The 13,226-nt window shown below is 59.9% G+C and overlaps 1 protein-coding gene across 12 annotated transcripts in view; it reads right to left on the bottom strand.

Moving 5' to 3' along the window:
- The window catches only part of UGT8 (UDP glycosyltransferase 8), a 36,163-nt gene that overhangs the window by 16,587 nt on the left and 6,350 nt on the right, over positions 1-13,226 (bottom strand). For 4 of the 12 annotated variants that reach the window (XM_066233961.1, XM_066233965.1, XM_066233966.1 and 1 more), the window contains exons 2-3: positions 6,893-6,950; positions 5,204-6,027 (exon numbers count right to left, since the gene is read on the bottom strand). In XM_066233961.1, the coding sequence (XP_066090058.1) occupies positions 5,204-6,025 (822 nt within the window). In that variant the 5' untranslated portion in view covers positions 6,026-6,027; positions 6,893-6,950. Of the gene's footprint in view, positions 1-5,203; positions 6,028-6,182; positions 6,280-6,892; positions 6,951-13,226 lie in introns of all 12 variants that reach the window. The other 8 variants (XM_066233968.1, XM_066233973.1, XM_066233972.1 and 5 more) reach the window with 5 other exon arrangements.

The raw sequence follows: 13,226 nt of genomic DNA on the forward strand, positions 1-13,226 counted from the left end.
AATCCCTGACTCTCATGGGGAGTCACTGCACGGAGCTCCACCGTGGCCGTGGCCTCAGCGCCTCCCTGGAGACGGCCCCACGGGAAGCATCCAGTCGGGCCTGTCCCATTGATGCCACTCAGGTACCCAAGGTCAGTGTGACATTGACACCCCTGGACCCACACTCATCTCAAGTTCAGTGTCCTTCCAACTGAACAAGCATCTCCCCTCAAACAGCTGCTCGCCCTCGCTCCTTCCCGTTGAGGAAATGCCTCTGCTGGTCCCTCAGAAGACTTGGCTGTCCTCCCTCTCTGCCCCAGTCACCTCTGAGGGTGCTGGACCCCCTCCCCGCCACGGGCCCCCTCCAGAACTTTGGAAACAGATCCCCGTTGCTCCTGTCTCTTCCCCTACAAAGCAGCTGGCGCCCTCAACCGCATCTCGGCCGACCCACTCTGTGCTCGAGGCTCCTCCAGGTACAGCCTCCCCCCTCACACCAGCTGACCACTCCACCACCTGGGCTTCGGCTCCTAGGCCTGCTGATCTCACTGGGTCCCCACTGTGGGTCCCCCCTCAGGCTGCACCTGAGGCCCTGCCTTCCTGAGGGACAGCCTTCCACCCACGAGAGCGTGGCCGGTCCCGGTGTGGAAACCATGCTAACACTTCACACGCTGCAGCCTCTGTGCACGTTCCCGGTTAGACCATGGGCCACGCCGGCACGGGGACCCCGACACAGGGCACGTGGCCCTCGCGCATCTCGGACACGCCACCAGCACAGACTGGACCCCGCCTCTGAGAAGGCCACCCTGCAGGCCCGCGGGACCGCTTGCGCCCACACGGGGAAGAGCGCGGAGGGCTCCACAGAGAAAGGCGGAGGCTGGGTGGGGCCGGGATTCCCTCTGGGGCCTGAGCTGCCTCTGGCTTCAGTATTCCTCGGGTGCCCCAGCTGCTGCACCCTGGAAACCCATCTGGGAGCCAAGTGCAAAGGGCCAGCTCTATCCCATTTTTGCCAGAATGAATTGGGCAGGTTCACTGGCTTCTGCCAGGTGAACACACCTGCTCACAAGTCTGCAGCCCCTGCCAGGACGGAGCCATGCCGGGGGCTCCGCCGTCCACCTGCTCTTTCCGGAAGGTTCAAAATGTTGGGCCCCAGGTCCCCCTTAAAGATCCAGCACGTGACACCTGGTCAACCGCTATGACAAGGACTTTCTCCCAACCTGAGTAGCAGACAATTCCACCCGCGTTGACTGAGCTGCTGCTCTATTCAGAGGCGGATCCTGTCCGACCAGGACGGCATGCTCAGGCCTGTGTGCACTCCCCAGATCCTGTTCTCAGAAAAGCAGAAGCAAATCGTGAGGAAGTCAGTCATTCCCTCCACATGGCACTAGGGTCCCCTCTCACAGGAGAAACCCAGCAGAAAGCCGCTATGTGCACGAGACAAGTCAAGGACCGTTTCCCCAGGCCCACCTCACTACGAAGGAGGGAGGCTTCCAGGCCCACTCTGTCTTCCGTCCCTCGCAGAACTTTCCGGAACAGAATCTGTTGCCAAGCAGACAGGGTTCCTGCTGACGGAACCAGAACCCTCACCATCCTACTAAAACGTGATTCCTGTCGCACAGCAAATGGGCCTCAACTGGACGTGCGATGTGGCCGGGGAAGGTGTGTCCACTGCAGTCCCTCCTGGCCCACAAGGCACTGTGTTGTCCCTGCTGTACACGGGTCCCTAGGCCCACAAGAACAGCCCTCCTGCCACACACCCAGGCCAGTGGTCTGGGTTCTGCACAGTTCCGCGTGGTCCTGTCCCTGAGCACAGCGGAGTGGGGGAGGGGTGGGGGCAGGCTCCATGCCCGTGGCCACCCCGCCCTTGGGAAGGACTCCTCTCTGTGCCAGACGGGGGTGAGGGGTCGGGGAGGAGGTCGGTCCCTCTCTGACGTCAGGTGGTTACACCTTGTGCAGGACCAGGGGACCCTCAGGTCCTTGTTCCCTCTGGTTTCCCATCCTGCTGCCCTGCTACAAATTCATCCTAAAGCTGCCCGCCAGGTGGACGCGGGCAGGCAGGCTTCAGGCTCTGTGCATGGGCAGGTCTAGGCTGGCTGACCTTGGAAGGTGAGTGAGGAGGCAGGGTGGCGACAGGCAGGGGACGGGGATGGGCCAGCAGGTGGTGGGCTCCTGTGCCCACTCACAACGGTGACTGAGCCTGGAAGGTCACTGTGTGGCAGCAACGGCAGTGGGCTCAGAGAGCATAGACAGATGGCGGCTGTCAACCAGCAATCCCGCTGCGCCAGTGGAACGCCGCGTTTTGGCAACGACCTCTGTCTGATGCAGTTCATTTAATATTAAACGTGTCCTGAGCACCCGCCACCGTCCAGGGATCAGGGGTATAAGATGACACCGCCCTGGGCACAGGTACACGAGGCAGCACGTGGCCCCGCTCGGGGGACAGTGCAGCCCAAGGACCCCCAGTTCTGGTACGGTGGCCGGTCGGGCTGCAGGACCCACGTGGCCGAGATCCCAGCCCACTGGGGTCAGACCACGCCGGCCAGCAGGACCCCATCTCCAGTCAGCCCCAGAATGCGCTGACGTCAGGTCAAGGTGGCTGCTTCCTGGGGCTGCAGCGAGGGCTCCTCTGCTGCCACCAACACGACGGGAACACCGATAGCTGTTCCCGTGTCACCCACACCTGACCCCTCCGACCCTGACCAGACAGGCACCCACCGACAGCTGTCCCCGTGTCACCCACACCTGACCCCTCAGGACCCTGACCAGACAGGCACCTGCCGACAGCCCTCTCCGCCAACATGAAACTTCTTTTCACGTGTGGCTGTCCGGCACTGTCCGGCTTCGATAGTGATCATACCAGAAGTGACATAGTCCGGGCACACCTCCCTCTTCCCCTCGGTCCACACTGTCAGGATGCCTGGGGAAGCCCCACGTGGACAGGCACTGCTCACGTGTGTGTACACAAAATGATCCCATGACGTAGACATGACGCCTTTCCTCGGGCCCAGTCCAAACCTGGCTGGGTCAAAGCACCTGCATCCTGGCTAACATCCACGACCCCACCTCCCACGCACCACGAGGCAGTGCAGTTAGGTCCTCGTGGCTTAATTCAAGCCCCACAGGAAGTCCTCACCACTCTAGACCCAGACACACCCAAAGTGTGTCTCTGTGCAAACGACAGGCAGGAGGGGCCGGCATGGTGACAAAGCCTCTCTGGGGAGCAAAACACGCCACATCCGCCAGATCTGTCCCCAGCAGCCCGGGCGGCCTTCTCACCCGCCCCCATGGCCCACCAGCGGGCTCTCCTGCCGCTGAGGGGAGGGGAACCAGGTGCTCACTTCACGAAAGCGTCTGAGACGGGCATTCAGACAAACCCCACCCTCCCTTCCAACCGTGAGATCGAGTCCCGGCCCCACCACTCCCAGACAGCCATGTGAGACGCCCGGGCCAGGAACAACCGAGCCAGTGCTAATGCCTCACAGGCTCCAGGGCCACCACGGCACCCTATGCACAGCACGGTCTTGGGGTGCCACTCAGCGCAGCAGGCCCACCCGCAGAGACACCCGTGGGAATGCCGCTCCCTCGGACTCTGAGGTCCAACAGAATAAGGCGTCTCTGAGAGTCAGAGCAACGTCCTTCAGAACCATCCCCGTGGGAGACGTGTGCGGGCAGCCCTCACACACAGAACACACACACGGCAGCCTGATGAACACAGGGCACATCGTTGCATGCGTGTGCTCTATCTGTGGGGACAGCACACTACGCAATCGCTGCGGAAAGAAGTCTCTCTAACGAGTCATCGCAGAGAGCCCAGAGGAAACAAGGACAGGGACACCTGCGACGCAGGGGAAGCCAGCGTCCAACCAGAAGTCACATGAGGAGACAGAACACCTCTCTTCACGAGGCTCAAACCACCAAAGACTGTCGGTAAAACTGTGACGTCGGTGTGACCGTGACAGGTGGGGGCCCAGGGGCAGGGGTGGGACGGGGCTGTGGGGGGAGAAACAGCAACGCCTGCTTTGCGTCCTCACATAGGAACATGGAGGACGAGCGGGAAATACGCTCCCTCCGTCCACTGCAGTCCTGTCACTCAAGAGGACTGGGTAGGACGGAGGAGCAGGACCGGGGCACAGCGCTGGTCTGTGCCAGATGACCAGGGACCCAGCTGAGGCTTCGGGCCGGCCCGCTAGCGTATTGGTGCTGCTTCCACAGCCGGCTACGGACTCGAGATGAGCCTGGGGAAGCCCTGGTGGCTGCGACAGCTGAGAGCCTGCCCCACGCCACACGTGACGTGACAGAGCACGTACCCTCGGCCTCGGGCGCCTGCTGGGAGCACTCACAGACCAGGCCGCCCGGGTCCCCCGTCCCTTCCTTGTGCTGTACAGTGTCAGAGGAGCCTGAGGGAAGCTCGTATCATATTTCCATGTGAGTGGCCCCTGCCCGGTGACGGTGACGGGCCCACCTGAGGCCCAGGAGGAAAGGGACTCCCTGTATCAGTCCCTCCAGGCTGACAGGTGGGGTCCGAGCTGGAACAAGTGGCCGAGTGAGGTTCGGTGGGGGGGGGGATTTCTCGGCTTTGCGGAGAAAATCGAGACTCCAGCCCTGCACTCGCCGTGCTGCCATCAGGTGGACAGGCACCCCGAGGGGCCACCTGAGGACAAAGACTCACCTGCTCGTGTGCGCCACACACCGCAAGGGCCAGCACGCCACTCTGCAGGGGGCGTGCCCATCCCAACTGGCAGAGGGGGCGTGAAGCATGGACAGTCCCTGAGGGGCCGCAGTCCCAGGGCTGCGGGAGCAACGAGCAGTGGGTGGGCCTCCCACCATTACCCTCCCGACAGACAAAAGTCAGCTTCCTATTTGCTAGGAGGCCAATTACAGGCCTGCAGCGTGGTCTCCACCTGCGGCGTGTGTGGTGGGCCGGCACACAGAGGCCCGTGACTGTGATTCCGAGCAGAACCAAGAGAACACGCTTCCTTAAAGCAAAATTACTCACACATGAAGCATCTCGCTCCGTTCTGCTCACACGGGGCAGCACAGGCTCAGCCATGGGTGGCCCTGCCCACCCCGGGATGTCCAAGAAGGGCTCGGAGCAAGACCGTGGTTCCCGGGATGCGACCCCTCCCCTGAGGGGATCCTGGTGAGCTCTACATCCGCCCCCTCTGAAACCTACACTGACCACGATCCGGCTGCGGGCAGACGTAGCCCCGGATGCAAGGGAGCTTACATGGGGCAGAGGGCTGGCCGGCTTGGTCAGGATGCCGCCCACGTAGACGACGTTGGGCAGCGTGGGCCGCGGGAACTCCAGCGCCACGTCCGTGCAGAGCATCCAGAGGCTGGAACCGTGCACCAGGTTGTCCATGGACGTGCCGGGTGGCCGCCCGTGCCGGCTCAGGATGCGCTCGTACTTGGGCAGCACCAGCAGGCGCACGCCCAGCCGGGACACCAGGTAGACGCCCGCATTCTTCATCCTCTGCGCCAGGCTCATGTGGTCCGTCAGCAGCGAGTTGAACTCGGGCACGTAGGCCAGCGGGGCAGGCGCGCCCACCTCGGCCGGGTACCAGAGGCCGGTGGAGAAGACAGCATACTGCACGCCCAGCAGGTGGGCGATGAGGAAGCCGCACATGTCGTTGGGGTCGACCAGCAGCAGGTCGAAGCGTTCCAGCCGCAGCGCCCGCAGCAGCGCGTGGTTGCCCAGCATCAGCTCGCAGTTCTGCGTGTAGCGGTCCAGGATGTCGAACAGCTCCATGGCCGTCAGCCGTCCCGAGAAGATGTTGCTCATCTTAGCTTGCAGGAAGGCGTCGGCCGCCGAGCTGTTGAAGACGCCCGGGTAGCGCCGCAGCCCGTAGTGCGGCGAGGGCGGCAGCTCGCGGCCCTCCGACAGCAGGAAGACTGTACGGTGGCCCCGGGAGTGCAGGGCCGAGGCCAGCGTCTTAAAGATGTACATGTGGCTCTCAAACATGATGGGGGGCACCACGATGATCTTGGCGGCCTCGGCGAGCCCCAGGGCACCCCACAGCAGCAGGAGGCAGGGCAGGAGCAGCTTCATGGCTGCAACGACAGAGCGGTGCTGAGCATGGCCGCACCCTCCCCGCACATGGCCCCCTGCCCCTCCCCTGGTCCTAACCCTTGTTCGCAGGGCCGCCCCAAGAGGGCAGACTGAGCAGCAGAGCTAGCAGAGCTCACGGAAACAGACACACGCTGACCTTCCCGAGGATCTGTGGTGGGACTGACCCAGGCTTCCCAAACGACCACTACGACATCCACGAAGCTTCAGTCAGTCTCCCTGAGACCCGGTCAGCCCTAGAGGTTGGCGGAGTGGGGGAGATATCTATTTAAATTCTTTCCTTTCATCTCCAGCTGGGCCAGACAAACATCATTTTACAAAACTTGGGGAACGATGTCGGTGAGTGTCTGCCCGTGACCCGAACCCCACGGGGCCCCCAGCAGGCGCAGTCCAGGGCGCCGTCTGGAAGGGACACTGATTGGCACTCTTCAAGGGGGCCAACCGGCTTCAATCCGGGCTTGGCAGGCAGCAAGTGGGGAACGATGTCCCCTACTCATCCACGTGGGGGGTCAGACAGCCCTGTGCAGGTGCAGATGCAGGTAAGCATGGCCGCACGCACACCTGCGGGCTCACCTTCCTGGCCATGCACGTGGACGGATGAGGCACGCTAGTGAGCCATCCGCTGTCACAGCTACGGGGAATGACACAGCCCGTGGGGACAGAGAGGAACAAACTGTTCTATCCTAACTGAACGTCTGCTCGTTCAGTTGAACAAACTAGCCTCCCTAATAGGGAGACCGTCTCAGCAGGAACTTCCCAAGCAACTGGACACTTTTACTCCAAGGGACAGATGTGCCTGAGTCTGCTCATTTCCCACCCATGGACCACCCTGCGTGGACAAGTGCCCACCGTCTAAAAGCGAGGTGGTCACAGCGATACCTTCTCAACATTCAATACTGCAAGCAACCTAAAAGAAAAGAGAGAGAAAGAAATCAGTAGTGGGCACACGACACGTCAAACTGGACAACACACTGGGCTTCCAGGGGCTTCTCCGTCCCTCTCCAAGGAGACGCTCTAACTCCCTCCAGGTTGGAGCCAACGCCAACCCATCGGGCATCAACGGAAGTCACACACATTATAGACGTCAACATAAAACCCGCTGTTAAACGTCACCGGAGTTCACACCACGGCTTTAAAGATGTATCAAGTGAGGCGAGAACACAATGAAGTGAGTTAATGCGGATTCCGGGGGCAAGGGTAGAAGGGAACAGGGGACAGGCAGCCGGTCTTGGGGTCACCTCCTAGGCTGTCATCCACGGCACACACTCCCCAGGGCGCCTCTGCCTACCTCCCAGAAAGACACATCAGGGGTCTGACGGGGACACATTCTGAGTCCCGGGAGTGACCCTGATGCGGAACGTTATTCCCGCCGTCCGTCCACGGCCCAGGTGAGACCACCCGTCACCACCGCCACCTTCCAAGTCCAAGCCGCGCGGGTGGGGCAAGGGCCAGGGGTCAGGGACAGTGGCCACAGGTGTGCGTCGGGCTGGGCCGCTGCGGGCACTCAGCTCTTGGCTGTCACTCTGTGTGTCACAAATAGCTGGGAAAGAAAACCAGAATGACAGCAGGGAAACAAACCTTCTCTGTGCTTACTTTATTCTTTCTTTTTTTATTTAGTCTTTCATTACAGCCGTTCACACCAAGTGAAAGCAAATCGCACAACGGCCTGTTTCTAATGCAGATGCATCTCTTCTCGACGTGCTCCTCTGTGGAGCTCTCCGTGGGGTGATGGAGCAGCCACCCTCCTCACCGTCCCGGGAAGTGGCCTCTGCGGCCACCAGGACTATGTGCCCAGTGTGCCCAAAGGACTGGGATCTAACTCTGACTTATCTGGGCCACCTGTGGCTCGTGGCCGCTGTTCTAGAACAGTCTTCTGAACGTCGATTACAGAAGTGAAGACTGAGGCCACAATCACATCTCCCAACACTGTGCGCGTGATCTGCCGTCTCCGTGAGAAAATGCTGACTGTTCTCAGGGCTAGGCTCCTGCTCAGACACAAGCTCAGCCAGGAGTCCCCAACCCCTGCCCAGGCCGGGCCATCACGGGCACAGGGGACGCCTTGGACACAGAAACCTTCCGCTCGGGGAAATTTCCGTCAAGCGATGAGAAGAGAAGCTAGAGAGACTGGGGGGCATTCTCACAGAAGACACATCTGACAAGGGACCGTGATGCAGGACACACAGCGAACACGGAACACGCAAAAGGAGAACAGCCATCTGACTTAACAACTGGGCGAAGACCCAGAAAGACAGACCCCTCAGAAGACAGACAGATGGGAAACCGTCAGGAGAAAAGAGGCTGTGGGGGTCCCAGCAGCAGTGAGCAGATGCACCTGTCCACGCAGCCAGGTCGGGGACAAAGGCCGGATGGAGGACGTGGAGTGAAGGGGACCTGGCCCGGTGCTGGGACGCAGACACTGTGACCCCCGGGAGGGGACCTGGCCCGGTGCCGGTGGGGGGGATGTAGACGCTGTGACCCCCAGGAGGGGAGCTGGCCCGTGTCTTACAGAACTGAGCACACTCTCACCCTCCGGCCCGGCCATGCCATGGCGCTCCCGGGTATTTACCCAAAGGGGCTGAGAACTCATGCCCGCGCAAGACCTGCACACGATGTTAGTACAAGTTTCACTCAGAGAGGTAATTAAAATAAATGTCAATGTTGTTTAAAACCGTGGGCTTTGGATATGTGTCACTAAGACTGTCCAGGCTGCAGCCTTGAGCCCTGTTCACTAGGAACCTCCCTCCCGTGACCACGACCTGAGGTGGATGTTCAGGACGACCTACATGCACAGTATTAACCACCGCGTGGGGGATCTCACTCGTGTCTGAGACCAAGACTGTCTGGCCACAAATATGACCAAAACGCAAAACTGTCGCTGTTCCCTATTCAATTCCCCCAAGTCCTCACGGGGGGGACACAGGCCACACGGCCCGCCGTGGTCACACCCGAGGCCCAGCAGTCCCTCACAGGGTCCCCGTGGCAAAGCCGCCTCGCTCCTGGGAAAAGAGAACGCCGGAGCTTTGGCAGAAAGTGCACCCCTCTGAGGGCACCTCCTCACAAGGGAGTCTCGCCTCTCCTGAGCCCCTGGGGCCGCACCTGACGTGACAAGGGAGGTATCGGGGTCATCCGCCATGGGTCACAGCCACCTGGACACTAGTCCGCGACATTGGGTCACAGCCACCTGAACACTGGTCTGTGACATCGGGTTACAAAGAGGCAACAATTTTTTAACATGAATTTTCATTTAGAAAACAAATGAGCCTGACCAGGCGGTGGCGCAAGGATAGAGTGTCAGACTGGGACACGGAGGACCCAGGTTCGAAACCTTGAGGTTGCTGGCTCGAGCAAGGGGTCACTCGGTCTGCTGTAGCTCCACGGTTAAGGCACATATGAGAAATCAATCAATGAACAACTAAGGAGCCGCAGTGAAGAACTGATGCTTCTCATCTCTCTCCCTTCCTGTCTGTCCCTATCTGTCCCTCTCTCTGTTACAAAAAAAAAAAGAAAAATGAAAATCCAGTCCCGCTTTCAGAACTGACGGTCACTGAGTTTACCCCCTTGTCTGTCTGCAGGGACAGGGCCAGGCGGCAGGGGTTCACCGTCCCTCCCCAGCAGGAGTGGAGCCCAGGTCCTGACCCCTCTCCTCCCACCACATGTCAGAGAAGAGACGCACTTTTTAAAATTCTGAGACACGCCCATTCCAGCGGCCGGCTTGGAAAACCCTCAGCCTTTAAACAAATGTCAAGTGGGATTTAAAAAACCACAGTGCGTTTTGGCTCCAAGGCAGAGATCCGCTATGATAGGTTGCCTGCTGAACGAACAGCCCAATGAATCCGACAGGTCACAGGTGCACACTGCCCAGCCAGGAGGTCACGCATCTGGGTCAGGACCTCCCTCCTCCGTGCCCTTCACCTCCCGGGCGTAGCCGTGCAAGAGAGACAGACAGACACAGGGAGACGGAGACAGGAGACACGGAGACAGGAGAGACGGGCACAGGAGAGACAGAGAAGGGAAGAGACGGGCATGGGGAGGCGGAGACAGGAGAGACAAAGATGGGAGAGACAGGCACGGGGAGACAGGCATGGTGGAGACAGGCACGGTGGAGACGGGCACAGGAGAGACGGGCACAGAGAGACGGAGACAGGAGAGATGGGCACGGGGAGACAGAGACAGGAGAGACGAAGATGGGAGAGATGGGCATGGGAGATACGGAGATGGGAGAGAGGGGCATGGGAGAGACAGGCATGGGGGAGACGGGCACAGAGGAGACAGGCACGGAGGAGACGGGCACGGTGGAGACGGGCACGGGGGAGATGGGCACGGGGGAGACGGGCACGGGGGAGACGGGCATGGTGGAGACATCAGCACGAGACGCGGGTGGAAATGACTCTGAGACACGGAGGCACCGGGGCCCATGTGGAGGCGGCCAGGCAGCCAGGACACTGGGACCCGATGCCCCTGCACCTGCTCCCCCAATGCATGATCACTGGGGGCATCCTGAGTCCCCCCCACCACCAAAAGCAGGAGCTCACCTCCAGGGGAGAGAATGAGACAGCACGAGGGTATGGGGGTGGGAGGCCGGAACCCCCCGTCTCCATGTGGCTTCTGCAGTTCCTAAGCTTGTGCTCTGGGATGTCCCGGCAGCCGAGGTCACCCAGCCACCTCTCTGCGCCCGCCCGCCACGACACTCCCAAACGGGCACACACCTGTCAGTCATCACTCCTTATTAACAGGGCACAGGAATCCGTGTCACTTCCTTATGTCCCCCCTGAAGCGACTCTGTCACTTGTGTCTTTATTCCCGCCCCCTCCTGCCCTGCCCTGCCCAGAGGGAGAGGGAGGACACACCAGCGACCAGACCTCAGCAACTTCCGGGGGGGGGGTGGCGGGGGGGGGCAGGAGACAGGACAGGGAGAGGCCAGTGGGCCGGGCAGTCAGGACAACAAAGGGACAAACGTGGGGCAGAGGCACTGGTGTGGTCACAGTGACAGGGACTCAGGCGGACAGACAGATGGAAAGTTCCTGTACGGGGACAGTCTTCCTGACGAGAACCGTGGTCCCTGCGACCAGGACCAGAGACAGGGTCAGGAGGAGGGTGCACACCCCATGCCAGCGTCCGTGCCCTGAAGGTGATGCCATAGGGGAGGGAACAGAGTGTGGAAGCTGAGCCAGGAACGCTGAGGTCCAGGGAGAGAGGGCTGAGAAGTCAGAGCCACCACCATCCTGTTTATCACCAGAAACGCAACCTGGGAGGAAACGTGAGTCACCTGCCAAAGGAGTAAGAGTGAGAAGAGCAGGCTTGGGACAAAGACGATGGGAGAGGCCACTGCTGCAGCCACATGGGGCCGCTGAGGAGGACACCCCAGAGGGTCAGCAGCCAGGGGACACCAGGGACCACACGGTCAGGTCGGTCGTGTCAAGGGTCCCTGTCTCCACAGGCGGCAGATGCCGGTCCAGGCAAGGGTGCTGGTAGGCCAGAGTTCTGGTTCTTACACTGGAACCCCCAGGACTGTGTTGACCAGCAGACCTGTGACCACCTCACCAAACGGGGGCAGACGGAGAAGGTACCAGGGAGACCTCAGCCCGAGGGTGACTACTCCCTGCCGACCAGGGGAGCAGAGGCCTTCCCAGACCGGACTAAGTCTGGGAGCCGTGACCACAGCCCCCCAAGTCCTAGCAAACCTTGGCAGCCGCTGGGGTGGCCCCCACAATGGGCGCTGATGACCAGGCCTGTGCTCTGCACCACCACGCTTTCTTCCAATGGGCACTCCGGGTCCCTGCTGGCAGCTCCGGCCTCCACAGAGCCCCCTCGGACACAAACCTGCCTCCTCCCGCTCCTCTGGCCACCTGCTCTCAGCCCTGGAGTCTCCTCGGACAGTCCCCCTCACTCCCACATTAGCCCAGGAACAACGCCCTTTCAGGAGCAGGAGAAAAGGGAGTAGCAATTAGCACTAGCCTTCCCCTTAACAGCTTCACCTCCCGGCCTCTTGCATCCCTCAGTCCCAGGCCCCCCTCTGAAGGAACAGGCAAACCTGTCTGACCAGCTCTGGTCCCAGCAAGCCCTGCTCCAGGGCTCCAGGGGCAATGACACACCTGAACCCAGTGCCAAAGCAAAGCCAAGGCCAGGGAAGGGACAGGAACCGCTCCGGGGGAAGGACCCCAGGGGTTGGGTGCACTGCCCAGGCCCCGAGGAGAAAAGGGAAGGCAGTCAGTGGCCAAGCTAGGAAGCCTCTTCCTGCACGGCCTTCTCTCCTGCTGGGTGGAAAGCCCACGGGCACGGGGCCAGGGCAGCAGCAGCGGCAGGGTGAGCCTTGACCCAAGGCTCACCAGTCAGGAGAAACACTGTGGATGTGAGTGTGTGTTTGCTCTAGCGGACCAGGAAAATCTGAATTTGTAAATCAGATGAATCCAAACATGACCTTCTGTTCACAGAGAGGTTTGTCCTGACAGAGCCTCCGTGGACGCCTGACACATGGCGTCTCCACAGTCACCGTCCACGCGTTTCACTGCAAGACACATCGCACGCACAGGGAGCGGTAAGATGAATGTGACAAACAACCGTGCATCCGCAGCCTCTGTTGATTCACATTTTGTCTTTTATGCTTTAGGTTGTTTTTCCAAATTTAAGATTCTAAAATAAAAATATTTTAAAAAATAAAAGATTCTAAAATACAATCCTGGCTTGTTGGCTCAGTGGATAAAAGCACTGGCCCGACATGCAGGCTTTCCAGGTTCTATTCCTGATCACAGCATACAAGAGAAGCGCCCAATGGCTTCTCTCCTCCTACCCCTCCTGCAGCCAGTGGCTCAGTTGGTCCGAGTGTCAGCCTCAGGCACTAAAAATAGCTCAGTTGGTTGGAGCATCAGCTCCAGACAGAGGTTGCCAGGTGGATCCTGGTCCGGGCACATGCAGGAGTCTGTCTCCCTATCTCCCCTCCTCTCACTTAAAAAAATAAAATAAAATAAAATAAAATAAAGATTCTATGATTCAATTTATAAAAACTGAGTTTTTATGCAATTTTCCAGAGACACAGTCCAGAAAATACAGCATGGTTGAACCCTAATCCCACTTTTTCTTGAAAAAGAAGTTTAATTCCTGGAAGTAAATCATTTAAAGCAGGGGCCGGAAGCTTTTTGGCTGAGAGACATGAACACCACATATTTTTAAATGTAATTCCGTGAGA

Source organism: Saccopteryx bilineata, chromosome 1 (assembly GCF_036850765.1).
Source record: "Saccopteryx bilineata isolate mSacBil1 chromosome 1, mSacBil1_pri_phased_curated, whole genome shotgun sequence".
NCBI classification, from domain to species: domain Eukaryota; kingdom Metazoa; phylum Chordata; class Mammalia; order Chiroptera; family Emballonuridae; genus Saccopteryx; species Saccopteryx bilineata.